Source organism: Anopheles stephensi, chromosome 2, assembly GCF_013141755.1.
Source record: "Anopheles stephensi strain Indian chromosome 2, UCI_ANSTEP_V1.0, whole genome shotgun sequence".
Classification (NCBI taxonomy): Eukaryota; Metazoa; Arthropoda; class Insecta; order Diptera; family Culicidae; genus Anopheles; species Anopheles stephensi.
In genome coordinates this window covers 47,922,726-47,939,448 of record NC_050202.1, presented here as the reverse complement: position 1 = coordinate 47,939,448, position 16,723 = coordinate 47,922,726, and the positions used below count along the sequence as shown (strand labels likewise).

The window sequence follows — 16,723 nt, the reverse complement described above, 5'->3', positions numbered from 1 at the left end:
GATCACCTAATTATAGATTTTTAACGCGAAACTCCACCTGACCTTGAGAATTTGTAGCGTCGTCTTGAAGATAGCATAGCCGGTGCGGAATGCTGCAGCTCATAATGTTCCGTCTGGTTGGATTTCTTTGTTTACGTTTCGACGGGGTTTCCTTGTCTAAAATACGGATCGAAATCGGCATCGTACGCCGATAGATCATGTGTGATAAACCTAAACAAACTGTTCAACAAGGAAAAATAAAGGGAGAGGGGTGGGAGGAAGAAAAGGTGCATGACCGGGTGCTGTACGCAGTAACAGTTTTTCTTACTGATATGGTGGTGATGTTGGACCGCAGTGGGAGTTTGTATGTAAACAGTAAGCTGAGTGGAATTATTTTTATCATGTGCGAAACATTTGCTTACATATGACTGTGTAGCTCTGTAGTGCGTCTGACTCCTGGTTCCTGGAGGTTAATCGACTAAAATCTTTCGAATAGATCTTAAGAAAATTTTCTGTACAACCCCAAGGGTAGATTTGAAACATATTTTCAAAATTTCCCCTTAAACAATCATCTTAAAAACATAATTTACTGCATCAATTCATCACTTCTCTTCTCGAGCGTCTATCCTTGAGTAGATGGATGTGTGTTCCAAAAGTGCAGCTGCTATAAAGGCGAAGAATACTGCCATAAATCAACTCATTCACTCACCATGCACATTATACTGTGGCAGCTCCGTGACGTCACACACAGTTGTGTGTTGTGCAGAATTGTTTCGCGCTTCGCTGGTTGTTCGCTGGTTGGATGTTCGCTGGTTCGCGATCACTAGCACATTTGCACAGTCGTGCAACACACAAGTACGCCGGTTCCGCGGTGTTTCCTCATGGATTTCCCTCGGCCGGTTTTTATGACTGAAGGCACGACCTTGCCGGCATAATTTGTAGGTACAATGACGTGGGCTGTCGATGGAGAAGCTTGCATGACTTCACATCCACCGGTTAAGCCCTCTTTTTTGCTCTGAGTCTACGATCAAGTAGAAAATCAATGGAGATCACAGAGATGTCATGTTTGGATATTTTAATGTGGAAATGAGAGTGTATTAGGGGCATGTAGATTGATTTATTTTAAATTTGTATACTATAAAACAAGTGTCTAATGAGTGTTGTTTGGTTTGGCAGTTAGCTGAGACCTGGTATATTTATTTTTTTATTATGACGGCATGAAGCCGTATTGTCAGCTGAGGTCTGGTAGTAGCAAAAAACATCTCTTTCTGGGCTATAGTGATTTTTTGCAGAATGATAGGATGAGGTCCTCTAATAGATATTATCTCAACATTTCTAATAGTCAAAAAGACACATTGATCAACGACGTGCACACATTCAACAATATATTTTTCACAAGCGCCTTAAACTATTTGTTATGAGTGACTTTGATATGGGCTGCCTTATCTCAGGTATGGATGGCAATTTTTGGATAAAAATGTCTATCTTTTCCATGATATTCTTCACCATTTAAACGTAGATTCTGAGCTGTGGATCGAAGTTTCACAACAATAGAGCCACCAGGGGATTAAGCCTTGGATTTCCTACAACACAGTTAAAGCCGAAGTCTGTCCCTTATTTGACGTTTTCGTCTTTCCCCGGAAGTAGGGAGATGTTGTAAAATTTTGAGTTCAACAGGAATTGCCTAAAAATTAAAACGAAAAAATCGTACCTCTTCAATCGTACCTCCGGAACGATTTTATCTCCAGCTTCTTCAAATGAGCTTATAACACTTCAATATTTCTCCTGTACGTTAAAGACATAATTCAAAAGTAAATGGACTATTGGATGAATCGCTGGTATTTCATCGCTGGTCATCGAATGAAAAATCGAGAAAATTCAAGTTATTCCTAATCAATACAGATATATACAGTTAGGTATGAAGCTTTTCTATCCTCGAAATTGTTCTTCAATAATTAAAGCACATACCGGTAGTAGACATCGATTCTCCCAGGTTCAATGTCTCAATGTCCCGTTCATTACAACCCTTTTTGATCACACCCGAAGGTGATCTCCATGTCTAAGCTATCTGCCGTAGTAAGTAAACCCTTTGCAAGTAATCCATAACAAGCAATAGATTCCAACCATATCTGTAGGGTTTCATGCTCGTTTCGAAAGCTTCCTGCGTACGATCACATTTTCCATTTTTGAAGCGCATTAACCGAGAGGCACCGTATAGGGCGCGTTTGGGGTGGTTTACGTGCGCGACGGCGTGGAATTAAATAGCCTCACAAACTTTAAGGTCTCGCACAGCCCTTTACATGATTGATTTCTTGACCCTTTCGAATGCGTGTGAGAACGTGCGCTGACCTCCGGGAGGATTTTGGTTTGAAGATAGCGACTTTGGGAGTTTAACAATTCACTGCAAGTATTTTTGGCCACCTTGCTGTGCGTGGCAGGTTTGAAAGGTAATTTTCTTAAATGAATTCAAGCCGCCACAAGCATTTGAAGAGCCGGTGGTGCAACATTACTTTGTAAATTACCTGTCATTAGGCGGTACAGAGAGGTGCGAGCGGGTTTCGCCGCTAATTTGAGTATTAAAATGGTAAATTCCTGAGGTGTTGGTACATTTTCGGATGGATTTGTGTATTCAAAGAGGAAAAAAGGAATATTTACCTGACCGTGCATCACGCATGATCGCGATGTTGTAATAACCTCCGGTAGTTCTAATGCGTCACCTGCATTACAAGCGTCTGTTTGGGTCGTTTGTAAACAAAACAAACCATACGATCACCTGGCGATCACAACGAAACAATTGAATTAAACATCACGCATGCAACGCACACACACACACCCCAAGCTAAACACATTCAACCGCCGGGGTATTCCCCCACTAAGGTTTACGCGATCGTGACTGTCTCTTTCCCACGCGATCGTGTGTCGCGAAGGGTTTTCGTTTTCGCGTGCGTGTGTACTAGAGTCGAGCAGGCGGAACACAACCGCATTATACGACTGTGTTGGTGTGGAGACCGGGCAAAATCACCACCAAGCAACGTACCCTAGGCTGTCAGCGCTGGTTAGTTAAAGTTGTTGCATCCGACATAGCGGTTGAGAGCACAGACAGCAGCCGTACTGGTGGATTCGCCCTTTCGTTGTAAGATTACAGCAGTGTCTTGTGCATTAGCAACGCGTCGCTCACAAGACAGACAAAAATTCGCGTCTAGGTGTAAAGGAAGTGCGCATCCGGGTTTTGCTCAAGTGTGACGGATTCAACCACAGCCTTGGATGTTGGTGTAAAAACAGTTCCTAAGCAGTGAGTGAGTGAGTGAGTGCAACCGAATCGGCCCGGGACTCTAGTGAAAGTAAAATAGTATACCAAAAACACTTCCCTGTGCAGCCAAGCGTCGCTGACGTCAGCGTTGATTCGTCAGCATTTTGGCGAACGCTGCTTTTCGGGGTCGCAACAACCAACAGCAACATCAACGGGAAGCTGTGTGTGAAGACAAAACCACGAAAAACGGTGCGCAGGCGTTAAGATGCGGCTTCTTTTCGTCGTTGTGTTGCTCGTGCTCGTAACGGACTTGCCTTATAGTGGATAGAATACGTTAAAACCATAAACAAAACCCCCGAACATGATCCGACAATATTTCGTGCTGTGAAGGTTACAGTTGGGAAATAGGTTACAACTTGGGAGGTTGCAATATCATGCAAATATGCATATGTGTTTGTTTAGCTCTAAATTACTAAATGAGTTTCACATGTAGAGGGCGCTTTCGATGAACTCTAGTCGGCGATCTTTAAACTGAACTGAATGGATGGTTAGAATCTCCAGACTTTGAGCTATTGAACATCTTTCCACTTCTGGTTCGTTCTTCTTCTCTCTTAGCCAAACGACCTCTTAGGCCATGCCTGCCATTTCTAGCTTACTAGACTTATTGATACCATATCAGTTAGTCCTCACTATGGGGAAAACTCCTGGTTCCATGTCTAAAATTAAAGTAATTATTTAATTGAAGAAACTCCTCACTACATAATCGATTTATAATTTAAAAATTTAACAGCCGCAAACCATCTGGAACACATTTCCAGTGTTCGGTTTCTGATGATCTAAGCCAGCTCTCATTCAGAATGGAAGACTTTTTTAAGTGGGTCGTACTGCACCGCAAAACCCCTACGCCGGGGGAATTAATTTACCCTCGTTGCAATTTCCTATCGTGAATGGATGCTGTTGTCTCTGTTGATCGTGCTTCCATTCCGGATTCCGGCACAGCGCAGCACAGTAAGTGCGTCGTTTAGTCAGCGAACCGCGAACCGACAAATGTTTATCAAGCAATTGCATTACTAGGCTGCAATCGCTTGCCTTGCAAGGTTAAGATGCAAGATGACTTTCCTTTAATCGACAGTTCGTTGCGTACAGTAACTGTTTGATGGTACCTGTGTGGAAGAAGATTGCAAGGAATAATCATTCGTAACGCTTTAGGATGTTTTCAAATATTCGCAGCGACCGATTCCAGAACACCATCACATGGGTTTGGTTTGGTGGGTTTCGCGGGTTGTCGCTCGGGTTGAAAAACTACCAGGCGATAAAAGTGCTAATGGAAATGGTTTCAATCCCATTGTCATGACCATGCCCTTGTTTGTTTGCGCGCCCAAGTTTCCAGTCTCCACGACCGGCACCACCGACCGGAGGTCGCGTTACAAAACGAGGTTGTCAGAGATGAGGACTAATTTTCGTTGCCAGCTCACACAACGCCTAGCGTTGTGCTTTTGGCATTGGTTTGTGGTATTCCTCCTCAAACATTTTAATGACATCATCCAACCGACTGCCACCCAGTTTGCTCTTTGCTTTCCCGTAAAGCATTACTAAGCAGCCAACTATTTATTGTGGTGCATTGTTTGGCTATGAGTAAATCCGTGCTCACCGGCTCACAGAGCCGGCTCTTAGTAATTGCGCCGAGTATCTATGGAGATCACTTCTCGCATCTCAATCATCACCTTCGGGGGATGGTAAGCTTGGGAGTGGGAAGTATGCTTTAAACCGTTGGTGTTTAAAATTTTCAACAAACATAATAGCCTCTAAGTCTAGGGTTTAATTTACTGCCCTGGACACTCTAGGCACACCCTTGTAAACGACGAGGTAGTTTCTGGAAGTTTTATCTAATGCTATACATCATCTGATGTTAGCTACGACGACTATCAGTGAAGTTTTTTTTTTTTCTACTGCATGTGTCTGTCTGCATTTTATCACGAACATCAAAAATGGCGTCAACATAACGCACGATGTCCATATAAATCTGGTTGCCGCTAGTAAGCGCGTTTAGCTTTGCCAAGCACAGTTGAGGCAGGTTTTATTTCCTAGTCGCCTTCCGATTGTAGTATTGCCAATTTAAAATTGTAATCAATGTCTGGTGCTGATACGTTGGATTTTATAGGGCAGAAATTCCTTACCAGTCCAGTCATACGTGGGGATATGGGTTGAAGCTTTTTATCGTACAATGTATGTTTAGAAACATTTAAAAAAGGTAAACTACCAACGTAATTCGAGATTAAAATCGCTTAATCAGCAGCGGGTTTGCAAATATTGTTAATGGATTATGGTAGCGAAATATTGTCGGAAATGTTCAATGACGGCAAAGGAAAACAACCCCACGCGGGTTGCACAGTTTTCTAATCGTTGTTGTGCTAAACAGATCGAAAACAGTTCTAGAGTGCCGCTCTAAGTATTCGTGTGCGTTTGTGCAAGGAACACGTCACCGAGCCCGACAGAAAGGACAGACATTCGACGCCTTTAGTGCTTCTAGCGTGCCGACCGGTCCCAAACCAAGTGCTCTCTCGCTCAGTGTTCATCGATTGCCGACAGCATCAAGATGGACGAGGAAGCGATGTGGAAAGGGTTCTACGACAAGATACAGGAGCAGAAGCAGAAACCGCAGACCGAGCATCAGTCCATGTAGGTATCAGTCAAGTAGAAAGGTGTTAACTATAACTTTCAATTCCTTACCATTTTTCCAATTAACTGCTCAGTGCGATGTGTAAAAAAACAGGCAAAGAGTGCGAATTGGATTTGTCACTCGGTAAATCCTGAGACATTCGTTAAACTCGTTATTTGAAACCAATTCACAAAAATAATCTATAAAAGCAAATATTTTGATTCAGTGCGTTATTTATTACCTCGATTCTGATTGAGGGCTCGAATCGTGAGTCAGTGCTTGCGTGGCACATGCGCAGTACAATGTTCTGACTCGCGACCGTGTATATGATTTTTTAAAAATTTGAATGTGGTGTAATTCTCTAACGAAGTATCTGTAGTATATTATAAGCCTCAGATCTTTAGAACAAAAAGATAAAAAGGCAAGCAAATTGTTCGTTTCCGTAATACTGTTCCGGACGGAGGCGATCAACACGGAGATTGATTGTTGCAACTGTTTTTGCTGGCGCGCAAGTCTCAAGTTCACCGTTAAGATCAGATGATAACCTGATACTCTCCGTACGCGTAAAGTTACTGTTACGTGAGTGTTTGTGTCACATGGGCTTGGCTACAGTGAGGCTTGGAAGGCAGCCGACGAATGATAGCTATTAAAGTGCTTCGATGAGTAGATAGCACGTAAAATAGACAACAGTACGGTTTCATATCTACTATCGAAACTTTTTTATCATATCTAATGGTCTGGAGTCCAAACCATTCAATTATTCTCTTGTTTGGGGGTAATTAAAGGTTATTCTGGTTCAAGAATGTGATTCTTTATTTTTTGCATCCTTTCGTGATTAGATAAATACTTACATCCGATTCCGCCCTGTGAATCTGCACCGTTGCAGAAAAATTAATTGCTCTAGACAAACGCTTATTTTTAATCTCATACAATTCTACCGCCATAAAGACTTCTAATTATTCTTAGTCACCCATTACCAATTAGTTGTAAGCTCTGGTATTGCTTACTTCCCCTTTCAGAACTGATCTAACAACGTGCTGTCTGTTCCAACGGATACCCGTTTCAATTTCAAATCCTTTCAACATTTCAACCCCGTAGCTTAAACCCATCAACCAAACAGATGGTCAGCTGTCACTTTTGCTCGCTCTGCAGCTGATTGTTTTGATTGTGTCGTACCGTCCGCATACGATTGGTACTGTGTGCGCCAAAGTCGAGAAGAATCTCGGGGCCACAGCTCGGTCCGCTCGGTTCGTGCTTCTAATCAATCAAATAGTCAATATTGGCTTACTTTGTTCGCTCTATCGGTCGCCTTTACCAAAAAAAAGCGTACACATTAGATAACGTTCCCGATAGAAGCCGCGATTCGTCGTACCGTTCGTGAAGATGATTCGTTCAGTTTTGGTCCTGCGCTCCGCCAGCAAGTGGTACGATTCCGGATTTCGTTCAAGTTTGAGCTCGGTGACGACGTTTACAGTGCGCGCGATGCATAGCAACAATCCGTTAAAGCAAAGCCAGGCCTTCGTCAATGGCCGCTGGATTGGAGCCCGCTCGGGAGCAACGTTCGATGTGCAAAATCCTGCCAACGGGCAGGTTTTGGGTGCCGTACCGGACATGAACCGGGAAGACGTACAGCTGGCCATCGATGCGGCGTACGACGCATTCTATCAGCCAAGCTGGCACAACAGTACCGCGAAGGAGCGATCGGCGATGCTGAAGGTAGGGCCCTCTACCCAATTGAAGGGTATTAAGTTCAATTAAGCACCCTACCCGATCCGTTTGCGTTATGAGTGATATGCATGATCGTTTCCATTCTAGAACTGGCACGCACTGATGGAGAAAAACCGCCAGGAGATTGCCAGCATTATGACGGCCGAATCGGGCAAACCGTTGGTGGAATCGTTGGGCGAAGTTACGTACGGCAACTCGTTCGTCGAATGGTTTGCCGAGGAGGCACGTCGCATTTACGGTGAAATCGTTCCGTCGCCCGTAGCGAACCGGCAGATCATGATGACGCGCCACCCGGTCGGTGTGGCGGGTCTGATAACACCGTGGAACTTTCCGCACGCCATGATTACGCGCAAGGCGGCCGCCGCGATTGCGGCCGGCTGTACGGTGGTTATTAAACCGGCCGAAGATACACCGCTGACGGCGCTAGCACTGGCCAGGCTGGCTGAGGAAGCTGGCTTCCCGAAAGGTGTTATCAACGTGATAACGAGCAGCCGTACGCATGCAGCCGAAATTGGACAGCTGCTATGCGGTAGCGATAAGGTGGCGGCCATATCGTTTACCGGATCGACCGAGGTGGGCAAGCTGCTGTACCGGCAGTGTGCGGATGGCGTGAAGCGTATTGGGCTCGAGCTCGGTGGTAATGCACCGTTCATTGTGTTTAAATCGGCCGACATGGAGAAAGCACTGACCGGAGCTATGAACTCGAAGTTCCGCAACTGTGGCCAAACATGCATTTCCGCCAATCGATTCCTGATCCAGGACGAGGTGCACGATGAGTTTGTGGAGAAACTTGTTGAGCGTATCCGCAAGCTTGCGATCGGCGATGGTAGCCGGGATGGTGTACAGATTGGTCCTCTGATCAATCAAGCACAGCTCACGAAAGTCGAGCGTTTTGTGCAGGACGCAAGGGAGAAAGGAGCGACGGTACGCTGCGGTGGACAAACTTTGCCCAAACATGGCGCACTTTACTACGAACCAACGGTCGTTACGGACCTGCGCGACAATATGCTCCTGTACAACGAGGAAGTGTTCGGGCCGGTGGTGTCGGTGGTACGGTTCAAAACGGAAGCCGAAGCCCTTGCCATTGCGAACGGTACGCGCCGTGGATTGGCCGGATATTTCTTCTCGAACGACCTGAATCAAGTGTTCCGTGTGGCGCGCCAACTCGAGACGGGCATGGTCGGCATCAACGAGGGACTCATTTCGGCTACCGAGGCTGCATTCGGAGGCATCAAAGAATCGGGAATTGGACGTGAAGGTTCACGCCACGGCATCGATGAATATGTCTACATTAAATATCTCTGCTATGGCAACCTGCAGCAGTAAAATCGATAATGACCGATATTACAAGAGGCACGCTAGGTGCTACTAGTCAGCGTTAAGCGAAACGATCTATTCCGCAGCATTACATGCATCTTACGCACACACTCACAAATTGTAACAAGTAACTCCATTGTACGTCTTCCATTTGCTTGGACAAGAAATTACCAGTGCATAGCATTAAGCCATAACTGTATATGTAAACGAAGCTGTTTAATCAATAAACACGTTAATAAAGTGTAGGAGCAGTCCAATTGAGCTGCCTTCCAATTACAATCCTCACGTTTCACGAACTATACGAAAAGGATGAAGCTTGACTGATGACATATGTTCTGCAGGCTGCAGTAGTAGGCATATTCTAGACGAGCGACGAACAAGAGCGCTCAATAGAGCTTTGATGCATGATAGCTCAGATAGTTCCGAGATTAATCTTCAGATCAGTTCTAGCGACCTATAAGCAGAGATACCTTGGTCAGAGTCCAGACATACTTCCAAAACTCGAACTGTATGAGTAGGGTTATCCTTCTGTTGGCTGTCAATACGGACAAGTGATTGATTATGCGCCTTGGAGGCCCTAGATGGAATGGAATTTGAAGGACCTCTGTCGCATTCTGCTGATTAGAATTCCGCCCACTGTGACAACGATCACTGCCAATGTCTGTCGGGAGGGATGATTGGATACGATATCGTTACCCAAAGAATAAAAAATATCTAAAATTGACGACTCCAGGATTTGATCAAGACATGATTTCCTGAGGGAATCCCAACTTGCTAAATTTGGTCAAAGGCAGTCGTCTTGACAGCTTCAAGTCCTGCTGATGAAATACCTTGAAGATAATCGTGCAATGTCGCCAAAAGTTCAAAAATATTGAGCAGACAGTTTTTGATGACTTGCCGTTGAGATACTAGAGTATTGAATTGGCAAAAAAATCATCCAACGATATTCTTCTATCCTCTATTTATCCTCTCTGATCTTCCGCTCTAATTACAGCATTCAAGACCTCGACGGTAGTTTCTTTGAGAAGTTTGGCTCGATCCTGCGCCAAAAGTCCATCCAAAACGATGAAAGTGTCCGAGCCCGGCTGCAACCATTCCCGGACGAGAACGAGCCGGAAGCGGAACTGAACGATCCAACCACGCTGCCACCGGTAGCGGAAGCCGAGGACAGTGGCACCGAAACACTGCTCGACGAAAGTGACTCCGAGGATCAGCAGCAGGAGAAGCAGGCCGAGTTTATCGAAGATGTGTTCGGTTGGAATGTAAGTATGGACGAGCATTCATTGAGAGTTTCGCAGCCAGACAGCAACAACAACCGGGGATAACCGGGCGCGCTCAGTATGAATGGACATCGAATGGACGATGCAGCTCTGGCAACATACGGACTATTAATTAAAGTTCGTCTCGCATAACGGTGAGGTTAGGTGATATACTCGACCAGCCGAGTGTCTATAAATACGAGCACGTGGTGTTCGACGCCGTTAACATATGTTGTACACTACGCCACTAACCTTGATATTTTCACAAGGTCCTATGTTGCTCTGCAGTGATGACGCAGCTGAGCATTATTACTTCTTCAGGTTCTGCGGAAGATTAATTTGGGATCTATGTTGGTTAATAATAGCAAACCACTAGTGAAGCGTGTGGATGTAAGTAATGAGGTAATTACGGAGCTGTTTGAAATCACAACACAGTTCCTTGGAGGGCTTCCCTGCAAAAAAGTACACATGTGGCATAAAAAATGAGGTTAATTCCATTGATTATTTGTTTGGTAAACATCTATTTACATTCCCGTCGTCGTAATGGCCATCGATAGCGATAAATAAACCGATCGCACAAAATGGGAACGCTCGCTCATCAGACAGCCATCGATCATAAAAGCAACACCTAGTAAATGTTAGGAAAGTAAGCAAATCGATCGTCGCGGGAAAACTACTTGAGCGAGGCCTGATATCCCAACACGATTTAAGACTCATTCCTAACCTACTCCAACATAACCCAGCCTGCGTCTGGCAAGGGCCAATGTCTTCCAATCGCTTCGCTCGCGGTTGGCAGGATTCCGTCCATACGTTGGATCGCGGTTTAAAAAACCCGGTAACGGAGCACGGATGGAGCCGCCGCCGCAATGGGTAGAAGAAGAGTCATTTTCCGCGCAGGTCAGCTTGGCTTATTTATATCTTCGTCAATGACGAATCGAATCGCATCCGTTCGGAACGGTGCGTGTATCTCTTTCTTCGCCATTTTTTTTGTTGCTGGTTTCGCTTGTTCTTGATCTCTGTTAGCACTCTTTTCCGTCCCGTTCTCACACCGAGGGTTGAGATCCCCTGCTATTTTTCCCATGCTCACCGTGAGGATCTTCGGAGCATTTCGACCAGATCAGTACAGTGGGTCGGGAAAACTGTGAACCGTTGCTTCCGTTCCTTTGCTGCGCATCGGTCGGTTGGAACGAGTGGAACGAGTGGACGATTTAATTTAGCCCGTAGAGACGGCCACGCCAGTGCCAACCGTGCAAACGTAAACAGGATCAGATTTTGTAGCAAAAGCGTCGCGAGTTTAGTTAGTCGATAAGAGTGTAACGAACATTTAGATAACGAATCACGAAAGCGAAAAAAAAAAGATCGCCAAGGAAGGTGCTCTTGCGAATAATTTGGCCATAATCCGGTTCAATATTATATCGGTTCAGTTGTTTCTGCACGGTGGTTATGAAAATAGAACGAATCATTTCGCGCCTTGTGCCGCACGCCATTAGAATAGAGTGAAGGTAAAAATAAAATACTCAAATTTCGCGGTCCCCGCGGGCCTTGGTCGGGTCGGGCCTAGCGTACCTAGAGAAAAACCAGAGAGAAAAACGGACAACGTCCTACAGCGAAACAGAATACTGTGCTCGAATAGGTCGGAAGTCGGGAAAAGTGCGTGGGACACCTTTTTTTGCAGTTGTTGTGATAAACCGTCCTACCGGATAAGGCCCCCGGTCGGTGATTGATCCGGAAGAAGATCGAGTACTACGAAATGGTTGCGTACTGATGCGATCGTCAGTGCAGACGTCAACAAGTTTGGAGCTTTATGTAATCGATCGGTCGCGGTGTTGTTCCTTGGTGTTTGTGTAGTTGCGGCATAGTTTCTAGTCTGTGCCAAGCGTCTCAGCAACATCGTTCCGTTCCGAGATCGTACAGCATCCAAGAAAACCGACGATCAGACGGACCTGCCGTCGACAGACACAGTTCAAGCGATGAGTACCTACTCATTACCAAAACTCCTCAATGGAGGCGGGTTAAGTGGAAATAGAAAGTTTAACATCAAGTTCGGTACACTGCGGCTGACCAAATCCTTCCGTTCGCTGGATCGACGCGAAAAACCCACCACCGTACAGCGAGCGACTCAGGAGCGCGACTACGGCACGACCGCACGGCGAGCGTCCGAAAACCCGTACGGTACGAGCTCCGGCGGATCCAATCGTCCCGGACGCTTACCGTACCACCCGTTCCGGGGCATACGAAAGGAAGAGATCGAACAGCAGGCCAGCATGATCGTCCATTCGATGACCGTAATGTGATTTAGGCTCTAGTTGCATCTCAAACATTTCCCACACAGCTCCCATTCTTACCCAACCCAATACTCACCTGCATTGCTTCTCCACCAGATCGAGGAACTGTACGAGGAGATTCTGTTCGAGAACATCCACAACATCGGCTGTGACGATGAGGAACTCAACGTGGACGTCCTGTTTCCGTACATCCAGGAAGCGTTCAAAATGTCGGACGAAAAGCACAACGAAATACTGCAGATCGCGCGCAACAAGGAAGCGCCCGAAATACGGCTAAACGTGGAGATTGTGGAGGCGAAGGATCTGGAACCGAAGGACTCGAACGGTCTGTCCGATCCGTTCGTGACGATGTACATTGCGTCCAATCCGAACCATCGGTACAACACCTCCGTGAAGGCCGGGACGCTGAATCCCGTGTGGGAGGAACACTTTTCGCTGTAAGTATAGCGGTGTGAATGGGAGAAGCAAATGTTACTCACCATAGGTTAAGGTCGAAATCGGTATTGGCAAGCGGAAAGCGGGTCAGGGTAGCCAAAATGGCATTGCACGTCAGCTCAGCAAGTGGATATTTGCTGGGAATGCGAGTGAAAAATAGCGATTGCAATAGTAAAACTTGATTTGTGATATCAGAGTAGACTAACTTTTCTTAATTTAGCGATTAGATAATGTAAATTGTTATTTTTAAAATTTGAAATAGTTCGTTGGGACCTAAATCATGAAGATTCTGCTGTGTGATATCTATGCTGATTCTAGGTCCAGGTTTTGCAATCGAAAGATAAAGGTTCTTTAACAAAGTCTCTTTTGCTCTAAATTCTTTCCACAGGCCAATTGCTGAGGATGCGAACGATGCTAACCTCATCGTGGAAGTGTGGGACTTTGATCCAGCAGAAACGGTTAAAGAGAAGATGAACAAACTGTTCGAGGTGAAGGGTGTCCGGGGACTGCGCAAGCTGATGAAAGAGATTGCCCAGACAGCATCGAGCGGAAAGCACGATAACGAACTGATTGGACGTACCAGCATTCCGCTGAAGGTAAGGATATCAGCTGCGCTGAAGCATCCTAGCAATATCTCATCATCTGATTATCCTTCTCCGTAGTCAATACCCGCCTCCGGAATGCTGCTCTGGTACAATCTGGACAAGAAGAACAAGCTGCGCCGGCAGGGTACCATCCGCATAAGACTGAACTTTAGCTCGGAGAAAAACAGCCAAGTGGCGGCCCAGGAGCATCGCCATCTGCTGCGCATCCTGCTGCTCCACGAGCTGGAATCGTCGAAGGTGGCCCCGTACTGGTGGTCGGGCAAGTTTACGATTCAGGGCGAAGCGGTGCTAACGCAACACTCGGCCCAAAGTGGGCTTTCCTCCACGACGGAAGCATTCATCCAGTGGTCTGTCTTTGCTGCGATCCACCAGGATCATCCGCTTTCGTTTGTCCTGTTCGATACGCTGCTGGAAAAGTTGATCCGTCCGATACAGACGCTTGCCGTGTCGGAGGAAGAGCTGAAGACGTTCTGGGACGCGACGAAGAAACTGCTACCGTCCTGCTTCTCCGCCATCCGCAAGTTGCGCAAGAAGAATACGGGCGATAAGCTGGTACTGAAAACGTTGAACGGTGTGCTGAACATAATTGCGAAGGTGGCACTGCTCGAACCGCCGGAGGGAACCGATCTCTTCCCGGTGCAGATGTACGGATGGATCCGGCGGTCGAACGATAGCGAACCGAACTGGGACATACGGGAGGCTCTGGCCAGTGCGGTCGTGTCGGGTGCGGAGGATTGGTTTAGCGGCATCAAGGAGGGCCACTTTCTGCAGACCGGTACCGATGAGGATCGTTTGCAGAACTTGATCAAAATCATCCAGCTGGTTCGATCGGACATTCAAAAGTCCATCGAGTACTACGATAAAACATTTCAAGAGTAAGTCTTTGTGAGAGGACTTTCAGATAAGAGTCGGCAGTCATATCACGCGTTTCTTGTGACTTTCACTTTCCAGAATTATGCATTTTCCCTACACCAAGGAGCTGTACATTACGTACGAGTTGAAGTTGGCGGAGCTCATCAAACCGACGGTGGAGGACATCTGCCGGAAGCTGAAACGGATCGATCTGCCCGAGACGGGCTCACATCGGGGCGGTGACAGTGGGTTCATTGAGTATGAGGACATCAACATGGGCACGACCCTGTTCGAGCTGTATCTGGTGCTGAAGCGCTTCTGCACGCTCGGGACGGCGCTCAGTCCGGGTGAAAGCAACTTTGCGATCGACGAGTACCATCGGTGGTTTACGACCGGCGTTACGCACTGGCTGGATATCGCCGTGTATAAGGCACTGACGCGCATCCACAAGGCGATCGAGCTGGATAAGTTGCAGCCGGTCGATGAGACGGTGAAGTACTCGTCCTCGGCCGTCGATACGTTGGCCATCTTCTATCAGATCAAGATCTTCTGGCAGCAGCTAGCCTGGCCGGATGTGGAGGGAGCGTACATTTTTGTAGCGAAAATCGTTGATGTAAGTCTTGCCGGCGGGCGTCTACATGCAAATGAGGCTTATCGCGTTTGATTTCCCGTTTTGCAGGACATCTGTCGGTGCTGTGTGTTTTACGCGGATCGTATGTCGGCACGCGTAGAAAACCTGGGCGTGGTGGAGAATGTGTACGAGAAAAAGTTTGAGGTAACGTCCGAATGGTGTCTCGCCATCAACAACATCGACTACATCCGGCAGAGTCTGAAGCCGTTCGCAACGGAGCTCGGGGTGGATGATATACTGGCCAAGCTGGGCGACGTGCAGAGCAGTATCGAGGCGGAGCGCTGCAAGGAAACGCTGCGTGCGGTGCTGGACAATGCGATCGACACGGAAAAGAACAAGATTCTGGATTTGGTGGAGAAGTTGGCACGCAAAATGGCGCCGGCGATGCGTCGGTTCCTGGTCGAGGGTGCGGAGCTTCTGCAGCAAGACTCGAACTCGCTCGATCGGTTGATGATGTACATGGAGGAGTCGCTGAGCGTGCTGAACGCGGAGCTGAACGAGACCAACTTCGAGCGTGTACTCGATGCCATTTGGGCCGAATTGACGACGATCTTGTATGACCTCATCCAGAGCAATTTGGACGTAAGCAGCATCGTGGAGTGGGAGTTTCTGGGGACCTGTTTTTTGCTTGCTGACAGTTTGCCTTCCCTTGTTCCGCGCTTTCAGAAACGACGTCCGCCTTCCTTCTTTGCGAACCTTCGCGACACGCTACACCTGATGGTGGCTAACTTCAAGACGGCGCAAAACCGCGAATCGGAAACGGCCGCCGACAAGGAGACGTTGGCCCACATCGAGCGCTTGCTGCAGCTGCACGGGTACGAAACGACCGATCTCATCCATCAGTATTACTTAGATAGGCTAGAGGAGCAGAACCAGAGCGACGCATCGACGACCGGGTACGGCATGCTGACGGTCCAGTGTTTCTTCAAGGAGAACGTGCTCGAGCTGGAGATTGTGAACGCACGCAATCTGAAGCCGATGGACGGAAATGGGTCCTGCGATCCGTTCGTGCGCGTTCACTTCCTGCCCGAGGAGCGGTTCGTTGGTGTTGCCAAGCCGAAAACGCAATGCCAGAGCAAAACACTGTTCCCGCTGTTTGATGAGAAGTTTGTGATGTAAGTTCACGCTCTAGCCCTTGTAGAAGGGAAGGCGAATTTGATGTTTAAATTTTAAAATGTTTCACTCCACAGAACCTTTACGCCCGAGCAGCGCTCCATCGAGAATGCAGTGATCATGTTCAGCATCAAGGATAAGGATCTGTTCGGTATGTCCAACCAATATCTGGCCGAGTGCTATCTCGGCTTTAACGAAATTGCCGACATTTCGGGCGATGCGGGCAAAATCGAACAGAAGCATCTCATCCTAACGCGACCACAGAAGATGGGTAAGCACTCTAACACTAGTGCACAAATGACCCATCTCGGGTTTTGTCTAAACTATTGTCTCACTCCACAGATATCGACTGTCTACGTGCGCTCGAATACCGGCAGGGTGACAAACAGGCCAAAGAGTTTATCAAGAAGCTGAAGCAAAAAATGGGCCAATAGACATGGTGTGCACTGTGAGACTGTGAGCACGAGTATAGCGAAAGCTGCCCACGGATTTGGAGCGATATGTTGGCGGCTGTAAATCGTATTTATAATTGTTGATGTAATGTAACCAATGGTGAAGAATGAAAATATAACTGACCTCGTTCAACCGGGGTTATGCTCTGATTTACGAA

General features: G+C 47.0%; 2 protein-coding genes across 4 annotated transcripts in view; both read left to right on the top strand.

Annotated features, from left to right (window-relative positions):
• Positions 1-16,723, top strand: part of LOC118504755 (protein unc-13 homolog 4B) — a 24,989-nt gene extending 8,266 nt beyond the window's left edge. Inside the window, exons 1-11 of one of the 3 annotated variants that reach the window (XM_036039675.1) lie at positions 3,345-3,478; positions 5,660-5,908; positions 9,928-10,195; positions 12,574-12,914; positions 13,301-13,508; positions 13,575-14,392; positions 14,469-14,982; positions 15,049-15,582; positions 15,667-16,115; positions 16,191-16,384; positions 16,456-16,723. In XM_036039675.1, coding sequence (XP_035895568.1) covers positions 5,826-5,908; positions 9,928-10,195; positions 12,574-12,914; positions 13,301-13,508; positions 13,575-14,392; positions 14,469-14,982; positions 15,049-15,582; positions 15,667-16,115; positions 16,191-16,384; positions 16,456-16,547 — 3,501 coding nt within the window. In that variant the 5' untranslated portion in view covers positions 3,345-3,478; positions 5,660-5,825 and the 3' untranslated portion in view covers positions 16,548-16,723. Of the gene's footprint in view, positions 1-3,344; positions 3,479-5,659; positions 5,909-9,927; positions 10,200-12,160; positions 12,478-12,573; positions 12,915-13,300; positions 13,509-13,574; positions 14,393-14,468; positions 14,983-15,048; positions 15,583-15,666; positions 16,116-16,190; positions 16,385-16,455 lie in introns of those variants that run through there. The other 2 variants (XM_036039676.1, XM_036039674.1) reach the window with 2 other exon arrangements.
• On the top strand, positions 7,050-9,212 carry LOC118504758 (succinate-semialdehyde dehydrogenase [NADP(+)] GabD). The gene is made up of 2 exons (XM_036039684.1): positions 7,050-7,604; positions 7,704-9,212. The coding sequence occupies exons 1-2, from the start codon at positions 7,272-7,274 to the stop codon at positions 8,940-8,942; spliced, it is 1,572 nt and encodes a 523-aa protein (XP_035895577.1). The 5' UTR covers positions 7,050-7,271; the 3' UTR covers positions 8,943-9,212.